The sequence below is a fragment of the Asterias rubens genome, chromosome 2 (genome assembly GCF_902459465.1).
Source record: "Asterias rubens chromosome 2, eAstRub1.3, whole genome shotgun sequence".
Classification (NCBI taxonomy): Eukaryota; Metazoa; Echinodermata; class Asteroidea; order Forcipulatida; family Asteriidae; genus Asterias; species Asterias rubens.
Window position 1 is genome coordinate 4,617,481 of NC_047063.1, and position 25,004 is coordinate 4,642,484.

At 39.7% G+C, this 25,004-nt stretch overlaps 2 protein-coding genes across 4 annotated transcripts in view; both read right to left on the reverse strand.

Moving 5' to 3' along the window:
- Positions 1–6,223: 6,223 nt before the first annotated feature.
- Positions 6,224–7,339, reverse strand: LOC117307430 (gastrin/cholecystokinin type B receptor-like). Its single transcript, XM_033792176.1, has one exon. The coding sequence runs from the start codon at positions 7,337–7,339 to the stop codon at positions 6,224–6,226; it is 1,116 nt and encodes a 371-aa protein (XP_033648067.1).
- Positions 7,340–18,848: 11,509 nt separating this feature from the next.
- The window catches only part of LOC117306791 (metabotropic glutamate receptor 4-like), a 50,231-nt gene continuing 44,075 nt past the window's right edge, over positions 18,849–25,004 (reverse strand). The window contains exons 6-8 of one of the 3 annotated variants that reach the window (XM_033791301.1): positions 23,066–24,123; positions 22,319–22,568; positions 18,849–21,498 (exon numbers count right to left, since the gene is read on the reverse strand). In XM_033791301.1, the coding sequence (XP_033647192.1) occupies positions 21,455–21,498; positions 22,319–22,568; positions 23,066–24,123 (1,352 nt within the window). In that variant the 3' untranslated portion in view covers positions 18,849–21,454. Of the gene's footprint in view, positions 21,499–22,290; positions 22,569–23,065; positions 24,124–25,004 lie in introns of all 3 variants that reach the window. The other 2 variants (XM_033791303.1, XM_033791302.1) reach the window with 2 other exon arrangements.

Below are 25,004 nucleotides of genomic sequence, written 5' to 3' on the forward strand. Positions count from 1 at the left end.
CACATTGAAGAAAAATGATTATTAAAACTAAACAAAAACACACACAAGGAGCAAACTTTTTTTCGACTCTTTCGACTCTCTCTCGAAATTAACAAAAGTATTAACAATTTTTCTATTGTAGTTTGAAGAAATAAAGGGACTTTGACAATTAGGAAAGGGGAATTCAAGTGTTGCAAAACAGCTCCTTGTCCTTGCTTCGGGGACTGAAAACTGTTTCCAAGACAACCAATTGTTGACGTATGAAGTAAACACCCGTGCTGGCTTTCTTGAATTTGAATCAGCCTGGAGCACGAACTAGGGGCTTGAACATAATACGCAGATGGAGTTGAAGTTAAGTTGGCGTAATCCAGCGCTGATATCCGACCGGGTAAAGCCGTTATTTTATGGACTGGTCTTTGACAATAACAATAGTGTCCACTTTTTTAAGATAGACGGTGTAAAGGAGTGGACAATTTTATTTGCAACCAGTTAGATGTTTTAATCATATATAGGAACGATGATACATCGCATGTTTAGATTACGCTAGGTCCAATGTCCTTATGCCACCCGAGCGTCTCGAAGTGTCGGGCACATCCACCCGTTTTCCCAACGGTATAGCGATACCGTAAACACTGTAAATCCGCACTATATTACCCCCCCCCTCCCCTGTTTTCAACTCCTTAAATACACAGCCATTTTGCGTGATTGACTTCCTAAGTTGTATTTTTTTGCTGGTTATTCCACGACTTTGCGCTCACGATGTTTCAACGTTTGTCTGTACAATCGAAGTTGGTTGTGAATCGATGTAGTGAAGTAGGTCACTGACATCCATCAACACTTCACGGAAATCACGCCCGTAAAAAACCACTTCTTCCAGAATACTCTGGGGATGAAACTACAGGCAATTCCACAGACGTGTTCGTTCATTGTTGTTTGCAGATAACCGCGTGCGCAAATGTACCATCTTGTTAGTTTGATGCTCGCCTCAATGCTCAATACCTCCTGGTCATTTCGTTGGTTAACAATAGTTGATCTTTAAAACAAATTTGACACCCACCGTTTGCCTCACTTCTTTATTCTTCCTGTGGTTTTATTACTCAATAGTTTCTACTAAATACCTGATCATTTCATGCAATGCGGATATTCATTACAATACTGCCATACATCACAATAGTTTGTAAAGATTAGTACAACTTAAATCGAATGGTCATACCCCGGGGCCATATCCACTTGAACTTTAAGCAAATGGCAACGTCCAGGTCCGGGGTGCAGCAACAGGTTATGTACCCACCCTTATGGGCGTAGGCACAAATGACAGGCATGTTGTAGATACATACCATAATTCTAACCTGTGAAAATTTCATTCAAAAAGTTTGGTAAGCGTTTTTAAGATATTGCTGAGCATAAGAGCGGTTATGTCCACGCAGGAAAATAATCTGAAACAAAAATACACAATCTGAAAAGTGTTACTGTCAGTAACGCTTCTCAAATTCACCTCATGGACTCCAACAGAAAACAAGATGAGGGGTGAGGTTCATTTATTACTTTGTAGTTTGTGTTTAAAAATCTAAGCGGCATGGATGTTATTAGTTTTAGACGACTGTTACGAGACGAGCCAGCTAAAGAACACACATTTTCGCAAGTTGTTTTTTTCATTCATTGTTCTATTGTAGCTGCGATGACTAATTGAGTACAAACTTTCACCGATTTGTTATTTAAAAAATTCTAATATTCAAAAGTTCTAAAAGGGATTCAATTCGGTGATTTGGCTTTTGGATGAAGCCTGTACTGAATTTTCCTACCAGCTCATATTAGAACCGAACTACGCAGCATGTAAAACAAACGTTATTTTAAAATATGAGCTGTTTGTCTTTATTCAGTTACTCTTGTTCTTAAATGTTGTCAAGGGTGGAATTAAAAGGTTCTTAAGAAGTCCAAAATGTGATTTTTGTTGGTACTACAGATCTATAATCTAGGATGAGTTTCATCCATACAGTTTTATATCTTTTAAAGCATCTTCTTTTGTTATTGTAGTAAGAGGTTAACTGATAGCTTTTTTATCCTCGAGCAAATCGTGCCTTTAAAAAGGGTTTCATAGATTGTTTTATGTCTCCCATGCTTTATTAATTTACTGTTGGTCTTAAATTTCGTTAAGTGTGGCGTTAAAAGGGTCTTTAAACGTCTTAACTTTGACTTTTTGTGGATCTATAATCCGGGATGAGTTTCATCCAGCTTCAGGTTTGTAAGGCATTTATTTTTGGTAGTAGTCAGATGTCTACGGATAGTTTTTTATACTCGGGCGATTCTTGTTTTTTTTATGGGGTCTATAGCTTTTTTTCCCCCGGTTTATTTCAGTAATTTTTACTAAATTCGTTGCTGTATTTTTTATTAGGGTTATTATATTAGGTTAAACAAGTCATGTTTACCTGATGCTATCCGTTATTTTAACTGTGATTACCTGTCTTTCATTTTTGCTTAGTTCAAGCCAATGCTTCGTCAGGTGACTAAAAAAATACAAATTCAATTTGATAATGGACTGGAACAGCATTGAAATTCGCTGCGGGTTTTCGGACCGGTGGGGTTTGTGCTGCTTATAGCCGCACACTACGTGAATAGACGCGGCTCCCCTCTAGGGATAAATGCTGCAATTATTGTCCAGCAATTAGTTTATGTTGTTGTTACACAATAATTAGTATAATTACAATAAACAAATTGAAGGATCTGTCAAAATAAAAATACAGAGGTTCTGTTTATGAAATAGAAATCAACGAATAGATGGTTCAGAAAAACACACGAGCGGAGTCAAAAGCTGATCCACACGGAGAATCGGCATTAATAATCCCTTTAAAGTTTGGAAAAGTAATAAATAACCCAACAAAACGTTATGATCACTTCTGCTTAATGTAGTAAAGTTTTCTCTCACGAGTTTATTTAGAGAGGATGACTGTTTTTACTGGACACAAGTACCACTCCATGAAACTAAGTTTTGCAACGGAGAGAAAGTTTACATTTAATTACATACTCATAAATACCTCAGACAGTTTCGCTATTCATATTGGTGGAGAGTTCTTGAGTAGTGGCAAGCGGTCAAACCCCGGGGTATATTATTTGCAACGTGCAGCCAGAAACCCGTGCTACTATGATTCTGGAACAGACAGAGAAAGTAAACAACCCGACCGTGCTTCTATTGCGACGGAAAACACTTAGATCGCAAAAGCCCATGTGTATTCTACACAAGCGATATCAAATTGAACTTTAAGCAAATGGCAACGTCCAGGTCCGGGGTGCAGCAACAGGTTATGTACCCACCCTTATGGGCGTAGGCACAAATGACAGGCATGTTGTAGATACATACCATAAATCTAACCTGTGAAAATTTCATTCAAAAAGTTTGGTAAGCGTTTTTAAGATATTGCTGAGCATAAGAGCGGTTATGTCCACGCAGGAAAATAATCTGACACAAAAATACACAATCTGAAAAGTGTTACTGTCAGTAACGCTTCTCAAATTCACCTCATGGACTCCAACAGAAAACAAGATGAGGGGTGAGGTTCATTTATTACTTTGTAGTTTGTGTTTAAACATCTAAGCGGCATGGATGTTATTAGTTTTAGACGACTGTTACGAGACGAGCCAGCTGAAAGAACACACATTTTCGCAAGTTGTTTTTTTCATTCCTTGTTCTATTGTAGCTGCGATGACTAATTGAGTACAAACTTTCACCGATTTGTTATTTAAAAAATTCTAATATTCAAAAGTTCTAAAAGGGATTCAATTCGGTGATTTGGCTTTTGGATGAAGCCTGTACTGAATTTTCCTACCAGCTCATATTAGAACCGAACTACGCAGCATGTAAAACAAACGTTATTTTAAAATATGAGCTGTTTGTCTTTATTCAGTTACTCTTGTTCTTAAATGTTGTCAAGGGTGGCATTAAAAGGTTCTTAAGAAGTCCAAAATGTGATTTTTGTTGGTACTACAGATCTATAATCTAGGATGAGTTTCATCCATACAGTTTTATATCTTTTAAAGCATCTTCTTTTGTTATTGTAGTAAGAGGTTAACTGATAGCTTTTTTATCCTCGAGCAAATCGTGCCTTTAAAAAGGGTTTCATAGATTGTTTTATGTCTCCCATGCTTTATTCATTTACTGTTGGTCTTAAATGTCGTTAAGTGTGGCGTTAAAAGGGTCTTTAAACGTCTTAACTTTGACTTTATGTGGATCTATAATCCGGGATGAGTTTCATCCAGCTTCAGGTTTGTAAGGCATTTATTTTTGGTAGTAGTCAGAGGTCTACGGATAGTTTTTTTTATACTCGGGCGATTCTTGTTTTTTTTTTATGGGGTCTATAGCTTTTTTTCCCCCGGTTTATTTCAGTATTTTTTAGTATAATTCGTTGCTGTATTTTTTATTAGGGTTATTATATTAGGTTAAACAAGTCATGTTTACCTGATGCTATCCGTAATTTTAACTGTGATTACCTGTCTTTCATTTTTTCTAAGTTCAAGCCAATGCTTCGTCAGGTGATTAAAAAAATACAAATTCAATTTGATAATGGACTGGAACAGCATTGAAATTCGCTGCGGGTTTTCGGACCGGTGGGGTTTGTGCTGCTTATAGCCTCACACTACGTGAATAGACGCGGCTCCCCTCTAGGGATAAATGCTGCAATTATTGTCCAGCAATTAGTTTATGTTGTTGTTACACAATAATTAGTATAATTACAATAAACAAATTGAAGGATCTGTCAAAATAAAAATACAGAGGTTCTGTTTATGAAATAGAAATCAACGAATAGATGGTTCAGAAAAACACACGAGCGGAGTCAAAAGCTGATCCACACGGAGAATCTGCATTAATAATCCCTTTAAAGTTTGGAAAAGTAATAAATAACCCCAAAAAACGCTATGATCACTTTTGCCTAATGTAGTAAAGTTTTCTCTCACAAGTTTATTTAGAGAGGATGATTGTTTTTACTGGACACAAGTACCACTCCATGAAACTAAGTTTTGCAACGGAGAGAAAGTTTACATTTAATTACATACTCATAAATACCTCAGACAGTTTCGCTATTCATATTGGTGGAGAGCGCATCACGTGGGTGTGTATAAACCTTTGGTTACGTAAGTACCAGTAAAAAGTGTTGAAACATGGGCGTGACACGCCTGTGCTTATAAGACAGTTTCTTCATTCCTATTGGTCGAGAGCAACGGCCGGGATAGTCTGGTTCCCAGACCCCAAAATCTCCGACTAGGCTCTGTCGAATTTAGGGGTCCGGTATCACCCAAAATCACGTGACCAAAAAGGAGGAATTTCTCCTTTTTCAAAGTTATCCGAAATGTTCCGAACGTGTTGTCGTCAACATTCGGACAGTATCGTTGATGTTCGGTATGGAATCGTAATGTCAGTCCTGTCGGCCGTAGATCCAGGAGTTTTTATGCCAGCTATTGCCAATGCATGCGTTGTGCCTAAATAAAGCGTTTGCAAAGCGATGCGACAAGTTCAAAATATATAAACCTGGGAAATTGCTAAGTTTTTGTCCTTTTTCTTCAAAAATATTTTTTTCAAAGGTGTTTTGACTTGAGTGTTCATTAGACATTGATTGAGGATTAAGTTTCATGATTTTTGAAAGTGGTAAAAATAGGGCAAATCTGGTGTACTAGAGTACCAGGGGTGCTGTCTTGGTACTGGTTTACAGGGGTGTCCAGTACCTGTTGTACAAGGGATGTATGGAGTACAATGTCTCTCACTGCCCGAAGTACAATAGGTGTCTATTGTAACTACCTGCTTCCTAGAGTACAAGGGGTGTCTTGGTACCTGGTTTACAGGGGTGTCCAGTACCTGTTGTACATGGGATGTATGGAGTACAATGTCCTTCACTGCCCGGAGTACAATAGGTGTCTATTGTAACTACCTGCTTACTAGAGTACAAGGGTTGTCTTGGTACCTGGTTAACAGGGGTGTCCAATACCTGTTGTACAAGGGATGTCTGGAGTACAATGTCCTTCACTGCCCGGAGTGCAATATGTGTCTATTGTACATGGGATGCCTGGGGGTACAGTGTAACTCCCACTTCACGGAGTACAATCGGTGTCTATAGTGTAAGGGTTGCCTCGTACTAGGGAGTCCTTAGTGCTCGAGTAGGAGTACCTTAGTGTAAACTGTATGGAGAACAGTGCAGTGGATAATGGGATGCCTTTGTACTGCGGTGAAAATGGGTGCCTCATGTATTTGTTTTCATTGCTATATTTTCATTTTCCTGAGAACTACTTGACAGTCTTTCCGAAACCGTCTGTTTGCGACACCATAGATTAATGGATTCACAACGTTATTGATGTAGGTAGTTAGCGTACAGTACCACAAAATAGTAATCACATTTTCGCTGATATCAGCACCGTCTAGCTTGGCAAGCAAAACAGCAACATAGAGCCAGTATGGGAACCAAGTCAAAAGGAACACGATGCTGGTAATGAACAGCATTCTTGTAGTCTTACGTTGAAGTGACATCTCAGTTCCGCTGCGTCTGTCCTGGTTTGGGTTTCCTCTCACCGGTGGCCTGCCAATGGCAGTGGCGTTAACTTTACCGTCAGTTGGAGCCATGGATGTGTCGCTACAAGTAAGGCTTTCTGACCTAAGGCTTTCTGACTTTCTTGAAGTTGAAGGAGTGTTTTGAGTGGCTTTCGTCATACTCTTGTGTTGCACTTTGTCTAATGGTTTGACTTTGGTAGATGGCATTAATGACGATACATTGCCAGCAATGGACGACACATTACGACTTCGAGAGTCACCTAGTGGCCCTACAGCAGTCAACCGATCATTTTCAACTAGATGTCGACTTAACACGTTTACTTTCACATGATTTCGTATGGTGATGTAAACTTTCCCGTAGAAGATGCATATGAAGACTATTACCACGATGTACAGTACTAACTGACAGACCAGACCCGCTTTTCTGAGTGCGTTTGAATCGGGCATCCATAATGTTGAAAATACCAGTGGGATCAAAAGGATTATCGCTAGACCATAGGAACCGAGAACCAGCAGCTTTGCTCCGAAGCGATTTAGCCATCGGTTGTACGGCCGACACACGCAGTCGTATCTGTCCACTGCAATGAAGCCGGTCAGCACAGCAGAGGCGAAGAGACTCACCATGCTTACCAATCGTATGTACTGGAAAGCAAATGGGGTCTCCTTGTTAGCCAGAAACGATATGAAGACGGCGAGGTTATGTACTCTCATCATGCAGACGGTTAGGTCCATCCCAGCCAGCCCCATGATCAGGATATTGGTGCTTGTCTTATTAGGTTTGGGCCAATACACGCCGAGAATGAGACTGTTCCCAAACAGCCCGAGTAGCATCACGATAATACACTTCGAAGCTCGTGAATATAACGCCAGAGAGTGGCCTCTAGCGTAGGTCAATTGACCGATCCACTAAGCTCCGTCCCATTGCGTATTGACCAATCACAAAGCAACAAAGGTCCGACAAATAAGGTCCAACATGCGTGCGCGTATCTTGGCGCGCGCGGCAGAGTTGTGCAGAAAGGCATTGGATAGCCCCACATGTTCTTGCTCACACGTGCGTCGTGGGCGGAGCCTACTGGATCGGTCTATCCCCGTGTATCTTCACCTGTAACCTACATTCACATACGCAGTCGAATACTATACACCTACATTACATGCAAGTATGTACATGCACATGTAGTGTGCATAATATGCACTTGGACACAGTATGCAAACGCCTGAAAGTGGCTTCCATAATTATCTGTATTTGGATTGGTCCGAGGTGATGTTTGTCAGCTGCACAACCATATCTCAGACCAATCAAAACACAGATACGGTAGCTATTAAGTCGATGCCTCTACTCATCGATATGATTTTATCCATTGAAACACTAGATCTGAACAGCAAGTACATGTCTCTATCATCGCGTAACAGTCACCATGTGGGACGTCAATGCAAACAGTCAAATAAGTATTGATTCATATTTCCGGGAGTGCACAAGATGCTTCAGTACCGGAGTAAACTAAGTTCCCGATTCAGTTTTGTGCTGAATATCATATGTCCCTCTGGCAGGCAACTAATCAAGTTTTTTTAAGTACAGCTTGAGAAAGTAAAAGAATATGCTTTGTCCTTTCTCCGTGTCCTCTCCCATACAGTATCATCTGTAAATACAAGCCCGAGGTAACTTGGTTTGGTTGCTAACGTTATTGTTCATTTTATTTTTTCCAATTTTGGTCAATAATCTAACGTCTTCAGTGCATGTACTTTTATTTAAATGCTGTATTTGATTAGATAGTAGTATAGTACTGTATTTTCTTTATATAATGCAACATAAAGTTGACAACACGTCACGTAACTAATGGGATAATACCTAATATCAGTTTAAGCATGACATCAGCTTTATTTAATTATATCCTATAATACAATTATTGGCCATTGATTGGCAACACTAAATCATGTGATAGATAAAATGCTTATGTAACAAGAAATTGTCAAGTGGAAACGAAGAATGAAAAGCGGAGTTAACGTAGTTACGAGTATTCTCCATCACCATTTGCGTCATCTTGCATTGTTGTATATAAAAGGCATGCAAGACTTAGCTGATCATTATTTGGTATGGTATTAAACGGGAGAGGGTTCATTCTGAAGAGTCTGATTGTATTCTATGAATCGATACTGTGTGTGACTCCACTGCATTTGCCAGAAAGAAAAACTGTGCTTTTAACGTTAAAAAAAGAAATGGATAACGCAACAACTTCCATCACGGGCTGGATAGCGGATGAACCGCAGGGACCTGATGTCGGGTTGGTCCTCAACGCCATCCTGAAGATCATCTTCTATATTATCGTGATGCTACTCGGGCTGTTTGGGAACAGTCTCATTCTCGGAGTGTATTGGCCCAACCCTAATAAGACAAGCACCCAAATCCTGATCATGGGGCTGGCTGGGATGGACCTCACCGTCTGCATGATGAGAGTACATAACCTCGCCGTCTTCATATCGTTTCTGGCTAACAAGGAGACCCCATTTGCTTTCCAGTACATACGATTGGTAAGCTTGGTGAGCCTCTTCGCCTCTGCTGTGCTGACCGGCTTCATTGCAGTGGACAGGTACGACTGCGTGTGTCGGCCGAACAACCGATGGCTAAATCGCTTCAGAGCAAAGCTGCTGATTCTCGGTTCCTATGGTCTTGCTATTATAGTTGTGATCCCACAGACGTTGGAAATTTTCTGGATACCCGACTCAAATGCACTAAAAAAAACCACTCTGGTCTTTCAGTTCGTAGTATACATCATGATAATATTATGCATATGCATCTTCTACGGGAAAGTTTACATCACCATACGAAAGCATGTGAAAGTAAACGTGTTAAGTCGACATCTAGTTGAAAATGATCGGTCGACTGCCATTGGCAGGCCACCGGTGAGAGGAAACCCAAACCAGGACAGACGCAGCGAAACTGAGATGTCACTTCTTCAACGTAAGACTACAAGAATGATGTTCATTACCAGCGTCGTGTTGCTTTTGACTTGGTTCACATACTGGCTCTATGTTGGTGTTTTGCTTGCCAAGCTAGACGGTGCTGATATCGACGAAAACGTGTTGACTGTTTTGTGGTACTGTACGCTAACTACCTACATAAATAACGTTGTAAACCCATTAATCTATGGTGTCGCAAACAGACGGTTTCGGAAAGACTGTCAGGTAGTCCTCAGGAAAATGAAAATATGGTAACACGCAAAATGAGTCAACGGGTAGCAGCTTTTCTAGCATTGTTGGATCACATTTAACTCCAATCTTTGCTTTCAACTTTTAAGTATTGGCTAATGATTCAGTTGAGAAAAGCGGACTAGAGAAACACCTGGAACACACATTTTCTGGCAATGGTTCACACTGGACTGGAGGTAGTGAGGGCAAGCTGCGAGCACACTCAATCGCAGGACTTGCCCAAGCTCCGAAGCCGAAGGACGACCATGAGGCTGCTACTGCTGCTGCTGCTGCTGCTGATGATGATGACGATGATTAAACGATCAATTAACATGACAGTCTCTGGTTTTACACCTACTATATACACAGGAAGGATGCAGACAGGTTTGAGAAGAACTGTTCTATTAACTTGGTGTTCATCAAACAATAATCTAGGGTTAAACTTGTAACACAGCGTCCAAATACAACCAGTAAAGTGGCCAGTGTTAATAAATTTTGTTATTCACTTTTCACTTTTCACATACGGTAATAATATTTAAGACACGCATGTATAATATTCACACATTCATGTTTTGTTGAGCATCCCTTTCGAGAATTTGTTTTCCTTTGTCATTGTTTAACAATCCCTCATATACTTTGTTCATCACAAGCTTCCTTGATAGAGTAATGTAATAAAGAAATCTGGTTTTACTGTTAATTTCTTAGTCTGACAGATCTAAAGTCTGAGACCCCCCCCCCGCCCCAAAATATACGACCCCGAACAAAAATCTCAAAACAACAACATCGAACACAAACAAACAAATAAACACCCCAGCTGCACCCCAAGTCCCCAACAAACAAAAGTAAGTAGGATTTGAAGCTTTGCATGGTGGAAATACGATATAGAAAGGTTTGCAGTAACACCATGTAATGACTTTCTCTAATGAGTTGGGGTGGTTCTGAAAGTTGGTTTCGACTCGACGTTTCGATCAATGTTCAGAGCATACTGATCGAAACGTCGATTTGAAACCAACGGTTCTTTTCAGAACCACCCCATTTCGTTAGAGATAGTCATTATATAGTGTTACCGCAAACCTTTCTATAAACAAAAGTAAGTTGGCGTGTGTAACGGCGCACCATGCGTACGGTTTTGCTTGTTTGCACATGTTCACTGCCAAACCTCGATGAAGTTTTAAAGACTATAACACTTTAAACCTTACTGTTTTATTGATTGATGATGTGTTTTAAAGGTTTACTTGACTTTTCGGCAAAGAGCTTTCGAGAGTTACGTGGTATTTTCGTGAGCAAGCCGTCAAGTTGATGTTTTGGTCAAAGTGTTTGTTTGGGCCTTGCTCGTTACACATTGGCCTTGCAATTATAATTAAATCTGATTCATAATTCACCCGAAAGCGAAAAGCGGCTTTTCTTGCAACATGGTTGGAAAAGCGGCGCGTGCCATTTTTTGTTTAGTTGCACAAGTTGCTTTGTAATTGCTTTGTTTGTTTTTGAAGTATTCGCGATGAATCCGGGTTTCACGTATGCAGACATACATAGTAAAATCCGTAGCACTGTGGCTGACGTACAAAAGCGAATATTGCTTTCTTCTTCGGATAGGACTGTACTAGGATTCCGTTGTCTAACTCAAGTAAAATCAACCCAGTGGTGTTTACGCTGAGAGAGGGGTACATCCCCGGTTGTCCTGCGGTTGTTGGGAGCGGATTGCACTGCACCTTGTCAATAAATCTCGTAAATAAAAACATTGCTCTGCATTCTTGACGATAAACAACATAAAGAGCGCATTGGGTCTCCTGAGCGGCTGCCTATAATGTAGTGCTGTATCAATTCATAATCATAGACGTTTCACCAATGTTTGTGAGAGAGATTGGCTGTTTTTGCCAGCTTGGTGTTTATATCCCTTGTGTGAGTTTGCCGAGTTCCCTTGATGGGAAGATCATTCAAACAAACAAACAAACAAAATTAGTTATAATACTAGTTTTAATGCTATTAAGATCATGCTGATGTCTGTATTATTAATAGCGAGGTTTAATAAAATTGCACAATGAGAACGCATGCCATTGGTGTACTTAGCAAAGAGTCCTATCGACAGCAGAGGGCGCAATGCAAGCTTTGTGATCTGACTTTAAACTAAGTTATCATTGGTATTGAGATGATGTTGATTGCTATATTAATAAAGTGAAAAATTTCGTACTATAGCCCAATCAGAACGCATGCCATTGGTGCCCGTTATCGCAAAGTGCCACATCGACAACAGATGGCGCTATGCAAGATGTACGATCTGCTATTGAGGGGGTGCTAGGAATTGTATAGGTTCATCTCGCTCAAGTGCGGTTTGATGCACAAATATGACGCGATCAAAAAATGGAGTGAGTGCGTATAATTAAGTGTTTTAAAGGCAGTGGACACTATTCGTAATTACTCAAAATAATTATTATCATAAAACCTTTCTTGATTACAAGTAATGGGGAGAGGTTGATAGTACAAAACATTGTTAGAAACAGCTCCCTCTGAAGTGACGTAGTATTTTAGAAATAAGTAATTTTCCACGAATTTGATTTCGAGACCTCAGCTTTAGAATTTGAGGTCTCAAAATCAAGCATCTGAAAGCACACAACTTCGTGTGACCATGGTGCGACAAGGGTGTTTTTTCTTTCATTAATATCTCGCGACTTCGACGACCGTATGAGCTCAAACTTTCACAGGTTTGTTATTTTATGCAAATGTTGAGATACAACAACTGTGAAGACTAGTCTTTGACTATTAACAACAGTGTCCAGTGTCTTAAATACCTTTCGTACATACAGTTTGTGACCATGACATTAATCCTCACTTGCTGTGAATGCAGATGTATGTAATAAAACTTACCTGTCTTTATGCATCATGCAAACCCGTTGTTCATGATTAATAATTTACGTCTCAATTAGACGAAAATGACTTTTGTGAATAAGTTTGTATTCATTTCTAAAAAGCTGTAGCACCACAGCAAGTAAAGGGAAGCTTTCTACTAACTAAAACCGCATATAAAGTTTAATATAAATCTATGGACTTGTGTCGTACAAATGAAGAACTCAGACTCGGGCTTTAAAGAGGTGCATTGCCTCCGGATTCGGGGCGCTTTGGGCCATAACGATTTTGGTTATGGCAACAAATATTGTAAGAAGTAGAAAATTACGATTCACATATAGCTTATTATTTCCGAAGCCGTGCTTTCGTGAACTTTCATAACAGAACACAGCCCGCTAATGTGTGGAACAAAATTTGTCTCTACGAATGACGGATCGTATCGTTTCCCTTGTTGTGCAACATTTTGAGTGGTTTAAAATCAATGAGGCCCTCTATGACATTCTTCTCTAAAAACACTTGTTATAGTCGCAGGGCAGTATGAAAGACAGTAGACACTTAGTAATTGGTAATTGTCAAAGACCAGTCTTCTCACTTGGTGTAGCTCAACATATGCATACAATAACAAATCTATGCAAATTTGAACTAATTGGTCGTCGAAGTTGTGAGATAATAACGAAAAAAAAAAAAAACACCCTCGTCACACGAAGTTGTGTGCTTTCAGATGCTTGATTTTGAGAACTCCAAATCTAATAATGAGGTCTCGAAATCAATTTCGTGGAAAATTACTTCTTTCTCAAAATCTACGTTATTTCAGAGGGAGCCGTTTCTCACAATGTTGTAAAATATCAACAGCTCCCCATTACTCGTTACCTAGTAAGGTTTTATGCTAAGAAGTGTTTTAAGTAATTACCAATAATGTCCACTGCCTTTAAGAGGAACGTGTTTTTTAAGTTGTCGCAAAAGTGTCCGGTTGAAAGCGTCAGAGACTGACCAGCATTGATCTTCTGGCGCCCTCATGTGGCAGTCGTGCTCATCAGCCCATTCCTGTTGCCGTGATCGCATTATTATTGAGGCTGTTTTTAATGGACTCTTGATTAAAGGGAAGGTACACGTTTGGTAATTACTCAAAATAAATATTAACTTAAAAACTGACTTGGTAACGAGCATTGGAGAGCTGTTTGATAGTATAAAACATTGTGGGAAACGACTTCCTCTGAAGTAACGTAGTTTTTGAGAAAGAGGTAATTTCTCACTAAAATAATAAAAGACTTCTTGCTAGAAGTCTTTTATTTCTATCTGAAAGCACACAAATTCGTCCAACAAGGGTGTTTTTTCTTCATCATTTTCTCGCAACTTCGATTACCAATTGAGCCAAAATGTTCACAGGCTTGTTATTTAATGGTAATAATGGGATACACCAAGTGAGAAGACTGGTCTTTGACAATTACCAACGTGTACCCTCCCTTTAAGAAGATTTACTGTTTTACCGAAGACATTCTGAACATGCGGTGATGATTTTGGGAAGGGGGATGGGGAGAGGCGAGCAGTATGGAGCAGTTGTAGGCAAAGGGAGGTTTTGGGCACAAAAATAGGCCTTAAAAATAGGCCTTAAAAATAGTGAGTTTAGCTAACTTTCTGGATAAAATTTCAATAAATTTATTGTAAAGAGGAAATCAAACTGTAGCAATTTAATAACCAACTTGTGATAATTAGGCTTTCTGTTTGCGTTTTTTTTAATTTTATTTTATTTTTTACAATACATGAGCATACATCTCGATTTTCTCAAAAACAAATGTTGTGCACTTGAATCTCAAAACTATAAAAAAAAGGAACCCGAAATACTTCAGCTAAAAATAAATGTACTTCTATAGGCCCCATGGTGTAAACCCTTGACACATGGAGACGGCAATAATAATGAGGTTCGGCCCGAAAGACATGCAGCTTCAGATGTTATTTCAATATTTGTGGCATATTCTAAAGGAGTCCCTTGTTTGCGCCATTTTTTCCCGTTGCCTGTCGTGCATGGAAATTGCTTTCGGAGCAGACCCCGCTTGGGAGAAACACAATATTTAATCGTTAAAATTGCTGAGAAGCATAGTACTTAGGCTGTGCGCCGAACAATGCCAGCTGGGTTGTGTCAATAGCGGTCGAGAAGAAGTGTACCCTCACCGACTCGGAATTCATATTCCCCAAACAACCACCCTTTCAGCAAAATTATGGCGGAAATATCACCCCTATCATCCGAAGAGATAGGCTGTCCTGGGCTTCTAGTACTACTTTGCCCTTTCTCGATTCTCTTTCTTTTTGTTTTCTCTTCTTCACACTATATTTGTTTTAAGGCTTTGCATGTGAATATTAATCAATTTAACATGAACACAATAATCGTTCAATTAAACTCGTGTTAAAGGTGTGGTGTCTGCGAAAAGTGCTCTACAGAAAATCATCATGAGACGATTTAGGAAGGGGGGGGGGGGGGTTACAATTTTACTTTAAATAACTGAAAACGGAAAAAAAAATCCCTATTGCTTATTCCACATTATTTCAATTGTTGCATTACTTTGCAAGTGGAGATTCATCAATCTTACAGGAACACACAATCGGAATGTTACCCTCATTGTGCAGTGTTTGTGAACACCCCATTGCTATATTGTGTAGTTGTCATGTGACGATTTAGATTTAGGAGGAGGAGGGGGGGGGGGGGGCTGGGGAATGGGGATTCACACTTTCAGGCCAGGTTGACGTGGGCATTAATGTTATCACACGGGTTTAAACTCGGGTTCTGTGTCAGGTCGACTTATATCTGGGTCATTATTTTGGACAAAGATTCCCTGTTTTACTGACCAAGAAATAAGTCAGACCCGCATGGGACCCGAAGCCGGGTCAATTCTGACATTGATTTTTTTGTTTAGAGTGCAGCCGTATTTAGTGTGTATGTACAGACGACAGAGATGTTGATCTCAACTTGTAAACAATTGTTGCGCTTAAAGGCACTGGACACCTTAAAGGCACTGGACACTTTTGGTATTATTGTCAAAGACCAACATCCTCATTTGATGTATCCCAACATATGCATAAAATAACAAATCTGTTAATTGACTCAATTGGTCCTCGAATTTGTACGACAATGGTGAAAAAAGACACCATTGTGCACATATTTGTGTGCTTTCAGATGCGTAAAAAGGGCTTCGGTCGTGAAGGATTTTCATACTTGAGAAAGAAATTATCTTGCATGCTCAAACAATTTAGTTTTTTGTTTAAAGGCAGTGGACACAATTGGTAATTACTCAAAATAATTGTTAGCATAAAACCTTTCGTGGTGACGAGTAATGGGGAGAGGTTGATATACAACATTTTGAGAAACGGCTCCCTCTGAAGTGCCATAGTTTTCGAGAAAGAAGTAATTTTCCACGAATTGATTTCGAGGTCTCGAAATCAATTATCTAAACGCACACAACTTCGTGTGACAAGGTTTTTTTTCTTTCATTATTATCTCGCAAGTTCGATGACCGATTGAGCTCAAATTTTCACAGGTTTGTTACTTTATGCCTATGTTGAGATACACCAACTGAGAAGGCTAGTCTTTGACAATTACCAATAGTGTCCACTGCGTTTAAGAGAAAGCCGTTTCTCAAAGTGCGTTATCAATTACAGCTCTCAAGTAACAGCCCTCTAAAGAAAACGTAAAGCGGTGTTTTCGTCAGCGTTTGGTGAGGTTGGGTAAATCAGAAAATAGCAACTTACTCAAATGTTGCTATATAAATCACATAGAAAAGACGAGACAAATACATCCTGAATGAAATGATATTATTGTACACTTTATTTCTTAATGCGTTCCGTTGACTAAAATATATCTACATTGCATGTTCAAGTCGTTCATTCAACATGTACAACAAAATAACAACCGTGTTTACGTTTGGTTTTTTATTTATTTATTGTTATTGTAACTTTTTTTTACAAAATTTATTAACATATGGCAGAACAGCACTATACTAATATACAGAATGTTTCAGACTCCGATGTGCTCTAGTAGTGACAGTTATGTTGACAAGAATAAAATGAAGGTGCTTCTTGCCCGGGTTGAAAAGTGGGTGTTAGGGCATCAAAATGTCTTACCTTTTTGCCAATACAGGGGGGCGCAAAAGTGCATGGAGCTAAACAGTAACAGCAACAGACAACATAGTCAATTTCAAGGACTTTTCTTCGTAAAAATAAAATGTAAATAAACAAATCCAGTTAAAGCCCCTTTCACACGACAGCACCTTGGCAAGGGTCCCTTGCTAAAGTGTATAAAAGGACAACAATATTGTGTACCCACCACGGTGCCTTCAAGTTGTAAAATCCTGCCAAATATTGCTATATTTAACAACCAAGTAAACATTTCGCAAGAGACCCCTGTTAAGTTGTGGTCGCGTGAATATGGCTTTTAGACAATTGGAAAATTACGAAGTAGTGGGAAATACATAAGACGGGGCCCAAACATTTCCTATGTGAACTTAACCATTATTTTTTACCAGTATAGACTTCAACATCAAAGAATTAAGCCTTTACTCGAATTAAACAATGCCTCTTTTATTCTGACATCAATCAATTACTTGTCTTTTTGATGAAACAAACCCCATCAAGATATGAACAAACCTCTGTTTATATTGCATAGGAATAGCAGAGCTAAAAATCTGTCCATCTATTGTCTTTGGTCGCATTTAGCAAAGTCGTTGATTTTGTGTCATTGTTTGGTCAGTCCGTCACTGGGCCTATCAGTTTGTCTGTTTGTCTATTTTGGAGCAATTAGAACCGACTTGTCAGATGCTCGTTATTGGCCTTGTCTTCGTAAAGTGTTATGTCTCATTTCTGAGAATGACGTCCGAAGCAAAGTTTTCGCTTCGTTACCTTAAATTAAATCAATAGTAGTCTTGTACGTATTGCCCTTCGCGTACCTGTCAGTCCGCCCGCCTGTCTGTTTGTATGTCAGTGTGTCTGTCACTATTTGTTTGATACAAAGTGGTCATGAGGTTTATGTATGTCTTGTTGGTTGGCAGTTAGTTAGTCTAATGTGATATTCATTTATGCTGCGGTCTGTCTGATGGTGTTATTGTCGGTATCTTCGTGCATCTTGTTTGGCATGTACGTGTAGTCCGCTGTTTACGTCCACGATTGTTCTTAAAGGCACTGGGCACCTTTAGCAATTATCAAAGACCACTTGGTGTATCCCACAATGCATAAAATAACAAATCTGTGCAAATTTGAGCTCAATTGGTTATCGAAAAATACCCTTGTTGCACAAATTTGGGTGCTTTCAGATGCCTAACAAAGGGCTTCGGGCCTGAAGTCTCTTAAACTACCAACAGCTCTCTCCATTGCTCGTAATCAAGTAAGTTTTTATGCTAACAATTATTTTGAGTATCAATTGCGTCCAGTGTCTATCATCTCATTCGTTGGAGGTCTACACGTTTGGTATGTGTCATTCAGTCATCTGTCTTTGTACTATCCTTGTGTGATCATTGTCGGTACAATAAGTTCGATAGCAGTGCAGTCTGTCTCCGTAATATTGATCAATGCTTCCTTGTTTATATCAGTTCGGGAAACTTCTTGGTGATTTTGATCAACTGTCTGTCATTCTAGTCACAGTAATCGTCAGTACGTCAAAAATATTTTGTAAATCAACAATCACCTATCTGATTGTGGCGTACAAACTGTTAGGCTAAGGGTTCAAAAATAATGTCAAAGGTCAACAGTCACTTAAAAATGTCAATACCCCTATAGGTTTGTCTAATTTTGAAGAGAAAAGAAAAAAGGTGACTATGTCAATAAGTATGCCATCTAAGCTATACGCGTTGTGCTCAACTGTATTCTTATACACCATCTAACACGAGGTCTGGTATCCAACTCTTTGTCGTGTATATAAACTACAAATTGGTTTAATTCTGTTTGCTGACTAATGTTTGCAAATAACTTTTGTAAGGTTTAAACCAAAGTGTTCAAGTGTAGTGTGGGTACTAATGGATATAAGACAGAAGAAGACGAAAACAACATGTATGTCAACCTGATTTGCTAATTATGATTTCATGAACTCTCTTTTGTTAAATAGCAAACCCAGTTTGATAAATTTATAATTTACTCGGCAAAAACAAACAATGTTTGTTTGGAAAAAAAACATATCTGTGATGTTTGATTCCCCCTCTGAAAAACTTACAACCATTTAAAATATATTGCCTTTATGATTATTATAAAAGTGAACATTAAACAGGGTCTGTAATCTGTCTTAGTCCATGTCCGAGTTCGTGTGGTTGAACTTCATTCGCTACGCTGTTGAGTGGCCCTCAGCTCTATAGTGGCCTTTATCAGTCGTTGTAAAGGAAACAACTGTTCAGTGTTTTATTCGAATGCAGCATGCAATAGCCGTCGTTGTCGGTGTCGTCGTCGTGATTACCACTTGTTTCACTGTCGGTCTTTTGTTTTGTAAAACAATTAAGTCACATTGCGTCGTGCCTTCGTTCCTGGAACGTCGTGAGAACATACGTAAATTGTATTGGAGCCGCCATTTTGTTTACACTGATCATGTGATTCCATTGTCTGTAATGGTGTGAAGAGATTTGTCAAACTTGCGAACATGCAAAACACACTGTCAATTTGATTTTTTTTTCTTCTAAAAAGCACAATGCTAGCTGGTACTTGAAGAGCTTTTGATCACTATAGTCAACTTATAATTTTTAGCACCAAACTCGGTAGCCATTTTGTGTGCGTCCAAACCGATGTGATACACTCAGCGATCTAAACTTCATTTCAATTTTCAAGCAAAATATACCAAATCTCACAACCTGTCTCTTCACTCAAACTTATCAATTACTCCACCTTTTCCATCCGCTAGATAATTCTTTCGTGTTGTTATCATTATTATTGACATACAGCCCAAAACAATCATTAACAAAACAAAATTACTGAAGAGGAAATTCCGTGGAAAGTAAGAAAGACAAAACAGTAACATGGTATTGGCCACCGTCACAATAGAAACTTGCAAGCGTGTACACGCTGTGGAAAAGTTTCAGCTAGTGACTAATTTGTCTTTGACACTAGTGAGGGCGTTGTTTGGGCCTTTGACGTCATAGCCAAGGTGTCTGGACAGAATGGTGTTCGGTACACGCCTTTAAAACAAAACAGTTTAACAAATAGAATTTGTTTTTGGCAAACTGCTTACAAACCAAAAGGATCTGTAGTAAAATTGCAAAAGGATAGATAATGGCATGACGTTTCGACCCTAGCAGAGTCTTTCTCGAAGGCTAAATATAACTTAAGTACTTTTAGGTAGCATGCAAGCCCTTGGTTAATTATTTGCGGCAAGATAACGGCCTTGTGAGCTTATTGTGTTGATTAAATTTACATACTTTAAAAGTTACTATTAGTTGTCTTTAAAAAATATATATATTTGTTTGCATGCACTTTAGATACCGATTCAAGTACATGTACTGCGCTTTCATTGTCATAATTGCACTTTTAAAGTAAAGTAAAATATTTGTTGGGACTATTAACAAGAATGAGAAAAGGTTACAACGCTTTGCAATTTTTTTTAACTGATTAACCTGATTTATAAAAAAGTTTTAGAAACCTGTCCTGGTGGTCTTGGCCAATTTGGCTACCACTGTCATCATGTGTCTACCTTGATCGTGCTGTGCGAAGCCAAAAAAACCCGCAAAGTGGCGATGTCTGCAACTAAGTTGAGGACAAAAGCAATCATGCTTGCAAGTCTAAACACTGCAAAACTGGGGTGTTCAGATATATAACACCTATGAAAATGTGTTGATATGGAAAGGTTTGCGGCAACACCATGTAATGACTATCTCTAAAGGGTTGGGGTGGTTCTGAAAAGAACCGTTGGTTTAAACTCGACGTTTCGATCAGTATGCTCTGATCGTCTTTTGGAGAAAGCAAATGTGTTGGAAAAAGAAATAAGTGTAATTTTCGAACCCTATTATATGCATTTTATGTTCTTTTGGGTATCTATATGTGACAACACCCATTGTGAATACTTGAACACCCCAGTTTTTAGCAGTCTATCCATCAACACTTGTGTGTAATAAAACAAAATATTGCGGAACAAACTTCTGCTTAGCAGATATGGGCAGGATACCATGCTCAGATTGTCCTTTGTAGTTTGGCTGGTAACCATACTCCGGCTAGCATAACTTTGTCGTGCTTAGCCTCTTGTTGAAGCAAGAAATCGGACCCATGGTCGCCTTTTATATAACTTAGTTTACATAGTTTCTCGGAGACAACGGAAATATTGAATAAATTTCTTCAGTTGTGTATTTCCTACTCTCTTACCACCTCCCGATGGGTTTGCGAATACAAACTTTGCTTATCCATTGTCCACCAATCCTGCTTTCCTTAGCAGTTTTGCAAACCCACTTTCGGTATATGTTAGACGCTTGAGCAAAATAAATGAAAATTCCAGTCGCGTACCGTTTAAAAAAAAACCAAAAAAACAATGATATACAACATCTGTTTCTTTCCTTTAGAATAATTACTTCTGACTAATGAGTTATACAAAATCCACTCCGAGTCACAGTGTTGAAAAGGTAACAACTTCAAGTGAAAACACGGCAGAAATATCTTGAATTTCGGTCCATGTATACCCTGTTTTATCTGCTACTTCTCGAAATAAGCAGGCGATAGAAAAACAAAATGTAGATTTTAAAAACTGTCACTTTTCCTGTTGGCATTCGCAGTCGAGAGAATCGAATTGTCACACAGTCTTCTTTCTTCGGGTCGACTTTGCCTCCTGCGTCCTCATGAAAATTTGCAGGCGAGCCTCCACCAATTAATCGTCTTAAAAACGTCTTCAGTATCCGTGTACTGCATCTTGGGTATATAGTTATTGTCTGTACAAGAACATAATATAATACCATTATTGTTCGTTCTAGTGTGTCTCTAGAATCTTGTCGCCTCCTCTTCTGGTGTTCTTGACTCAAAATCTGGAGACAAAGAGGCAGGGTACTTTAATTAGTTAATGTTTACAGATTATTTTCGAGGGAGTAATTCTGAAACTTTGGAATTGATATTGGGTACTGCTTGTATAACATTTATTTGTGGCGTGTCGTGGCCTGGCGGTTAAAAGCACCAGATTCTGGTGTTTCTGATCAACAGAGTGTGCGTTCGAGTCCCAGTCGTGACACCTGTGTCCGTATGCAAGACACTGAACCATGATGCTTCGTCCCTGGGTGGGACGTAAAGCCGTTGGTCCCGTGTGTAGTGTAACGCACGTAAAAGATCCCAGTGCACTTGTCGAAGATGATAAGGGGTTCGCATATTGTGCCACAGCACATTGTAAACCATTACATAAAAGGAGTATTAACAAGAGAAAGTAAACGGAGCGTGAGCGTCGCCCCAGCGTTCAAATTAATTTTACAAGAGAAAGTAAACGGAAATCAATCACCATCTCTCATGTTCAGGCGTGAGCGTACAGAAGGACATTGTGTCAGAGAGTGGCGTCGCCCCAGCGTTCAAGTTATTTTTTTACAAGAGAAAGTAAACGGAAATCAATCACCATCTGTCATGTTCCGGCGTGAGCGTACCGGAGGACGTTGTGTTAGAGACTGGCGTCGCACCAACGTTCAAATTAAATTTACAATAGAAAGTAAACGGAAGTATAATCACCGTCTCTCATGTTCCGGCGTGAACGTACCAGAGGACGTTGTGTTAGAGACTGGCGTCGCACCAACGTTCAAATTAAATTTACAATAGAAAGTAAACGGAAATAAAATCACCGTCTCTCATGTTCCGGCGTGAACGTACCAGAGGACGTTGTGTTAGAGACTGGCGTCGCCCCAGCGTTCAGATTTTGAGCTTTCATCTCCCCGTTGGGTTTGCCCTCGATGGAGCCGCACGTTGATCTCATCATACGGCTGTTCATCATCATTGTACCCGACGGCTTTTTATTCTTCTGGGGCGCGAACAAGACAATGTAGATTTTGGGCACGAAGATGCAGCCCAATGTGACTGTAGCACTCACAATAAAACACAGACACAGCAACGTCTGCTGAATCTGTTAAGGGAGAATGACATGGCTAAAAATTAGTTTGGAGTGAGCAATGATATAAAAATACATAAGTTGCTTTAACTTTCTGAGGGTGCAATTATTTTACTTTGGCTCGAGAATTGGCGCACATCGGGAATCCGTAGGGCCATTTCTGATTCCCATTTCTGTGCCAGTGTGACTCGAAGTATCCAATGGGAGACGTTCAGGACGCTAGGTGGCAGCAGACTCACCAGGTAAATACACTCGGTTTGTAATGGCCGCATGCTCAGAATACCCAAGCTATGGAAACTTTCCTGGTAAGTCTGCTGCAACCCAAAGTTTACAATTTCAGTCTACTCGGATATTAGCCAGGCCCCCCCGAGTCTGAACTTTGGACCAATTTGATCCCGGTCATTTTTAAAGTGTACTTCGGGTGGTTTCCCTTTCAAATCTGAAAGCGCTCGTAGCGTCGTATAACACAATGATTGTTTAAACTCTATTTGAGAAGGTACTGCATGACTTACTTTGTAATCGGTTGAAGAAGTGCCAATATAAATTGGTATGAAGGCGATCCACACTACACATGTGGTATACATCGCGAAGGCAATAAACTTCGCTTCGTTAAAGTTCTCGGGCATTTTGCGAGTTTTAAAGGCATATAAAGTGCACATCACGATAAGAACCATTGCATACACCAATGATAACACTAAAGACATGTCTGTTACTGCACATTCTAAAATGACTTGGTACCAAAAGGGGAAAGTTTTCGCTGGTCTCGGTGGATCTATTGCTAACCACAGGGCGGCAGCGACGAGCTGCACCGACACAAGTCCAAAGCAAATCACCATTTGTGATTTGGGGCTCGTGTACTTCGGCCTTCTCACTGAGCGTTTACCACTGTTAAAGATCCTATACACTCTGTTTGTTTTTGTGTAAAGTGCAGAGTACGAGATAACAACAGATAGGCCTAGCATGATCCGCCGAAGACAACAGGTGAGTGTGGTTGGTTTGGCAATGAGAGTGAAGACCGCGAAATAGGTGGCGAGGATGCCGAAGAGCAGAACGTAACACAGCTCCCGTCCGGACGCGCGAATGACCGGCGTGTTGTTGTAGCGGACAAACACAGCGATGACGAAGGTGGTACACGCAATACCGATGACCGCTAGCAGGGTAGGGGGCACAGCCCAAGGCGAATCCCACGTCAGGTATTCCACTGGTATCTCCTGGCATCCCGTGCGGTTTTTATCAGGTCTCTCTCCCTCGGTGCAATTCTTACACTCCCACTCGTTGACCAGGTATTGGTAAGGCTCACAGCTTGAGCACACCCAGCAGCATTCATCGGCCGGTGATTTCTGGCGCTTCAATCCCTTGGAGATATCACATGGCAGGGCGCATACGGACATTGGTATGCCGTCAGTTCTACTGTCGCCCCAGTTGACGTGGCTCCAGTTTAGGCGAAGCTTGTCCTGCCATGTTCCTATGGGTTCGTAACGGTACTCGGATCCTCTTCGTTGATATTGGTAGAGTTGATAGCTACCTGGCCTGTCACCATCTTTGTTGAAACGCACTGTGCCACTACTTCCTGGTTGATACATAAAGTTGTGTTAAAGGCAGTGTACACTATTGGTAATTACTCAAAATAAGAATTAGCATACAACCTTACTTGGTGACGAGTAATGGGGAGAGGTTGATAGTATAACACATTGTGAAAAACGGCTCCCTCTGAAGTGATGTAATTTTCCACGAAATTCATTTCTAGACTTCAAGTTTAGAATTTGAGGTCTCAAAATCAAGCATCTGAAAGCACACAACTTCGTGTGACCAGGGTGTTTTTCTTGCAACTCTGACGACCAATCGAGCTCAAATTTACACAGGTTTGTTATTTTATGCATAATGTTGAGATACACCAACTGCATGTGTAGACTAGTCTTTGACAATTACCAATAGTGTCCACTGTCTTTAACATAAGACATTATGAGAAAACTTTATTACTCTCCACAAAGAAGAAATTACATTGCTCGCACAAGTTCTTAAAAGCACCACGAGTGTCAACAAAGTTACAAAAAGGCAGATACTAATAGTGCACATGAAACAACGCACAACGCTAGCTACCAAAGTAAGTCTTTATGCTATCAACAATATTATTACTTTGAGTAATTACCGATTAGTATTGGTTATTACTAAAAATAATTGTAAGCATACAAATATTTGGTAACGAGCAACGGAGAGCTGTTGATTGTATAAACCATTGTAAGAAACGGCTGCCTCTGAAGTAACGTATATTTTGAGAAACAAGTGATTTCTCACTAAAATATTTAAATTTGATTTCGAGACCTAAGAAATCAAGCATCTGAAAGCAGTACAACTTATACAACAGGGGTGTTTTTTCTTCCATTAGTCTCTCGCAACTCCGACGACCAATTAAGGTCAAATGATCACAGTTTTGTTATGCATTTGTTGAGA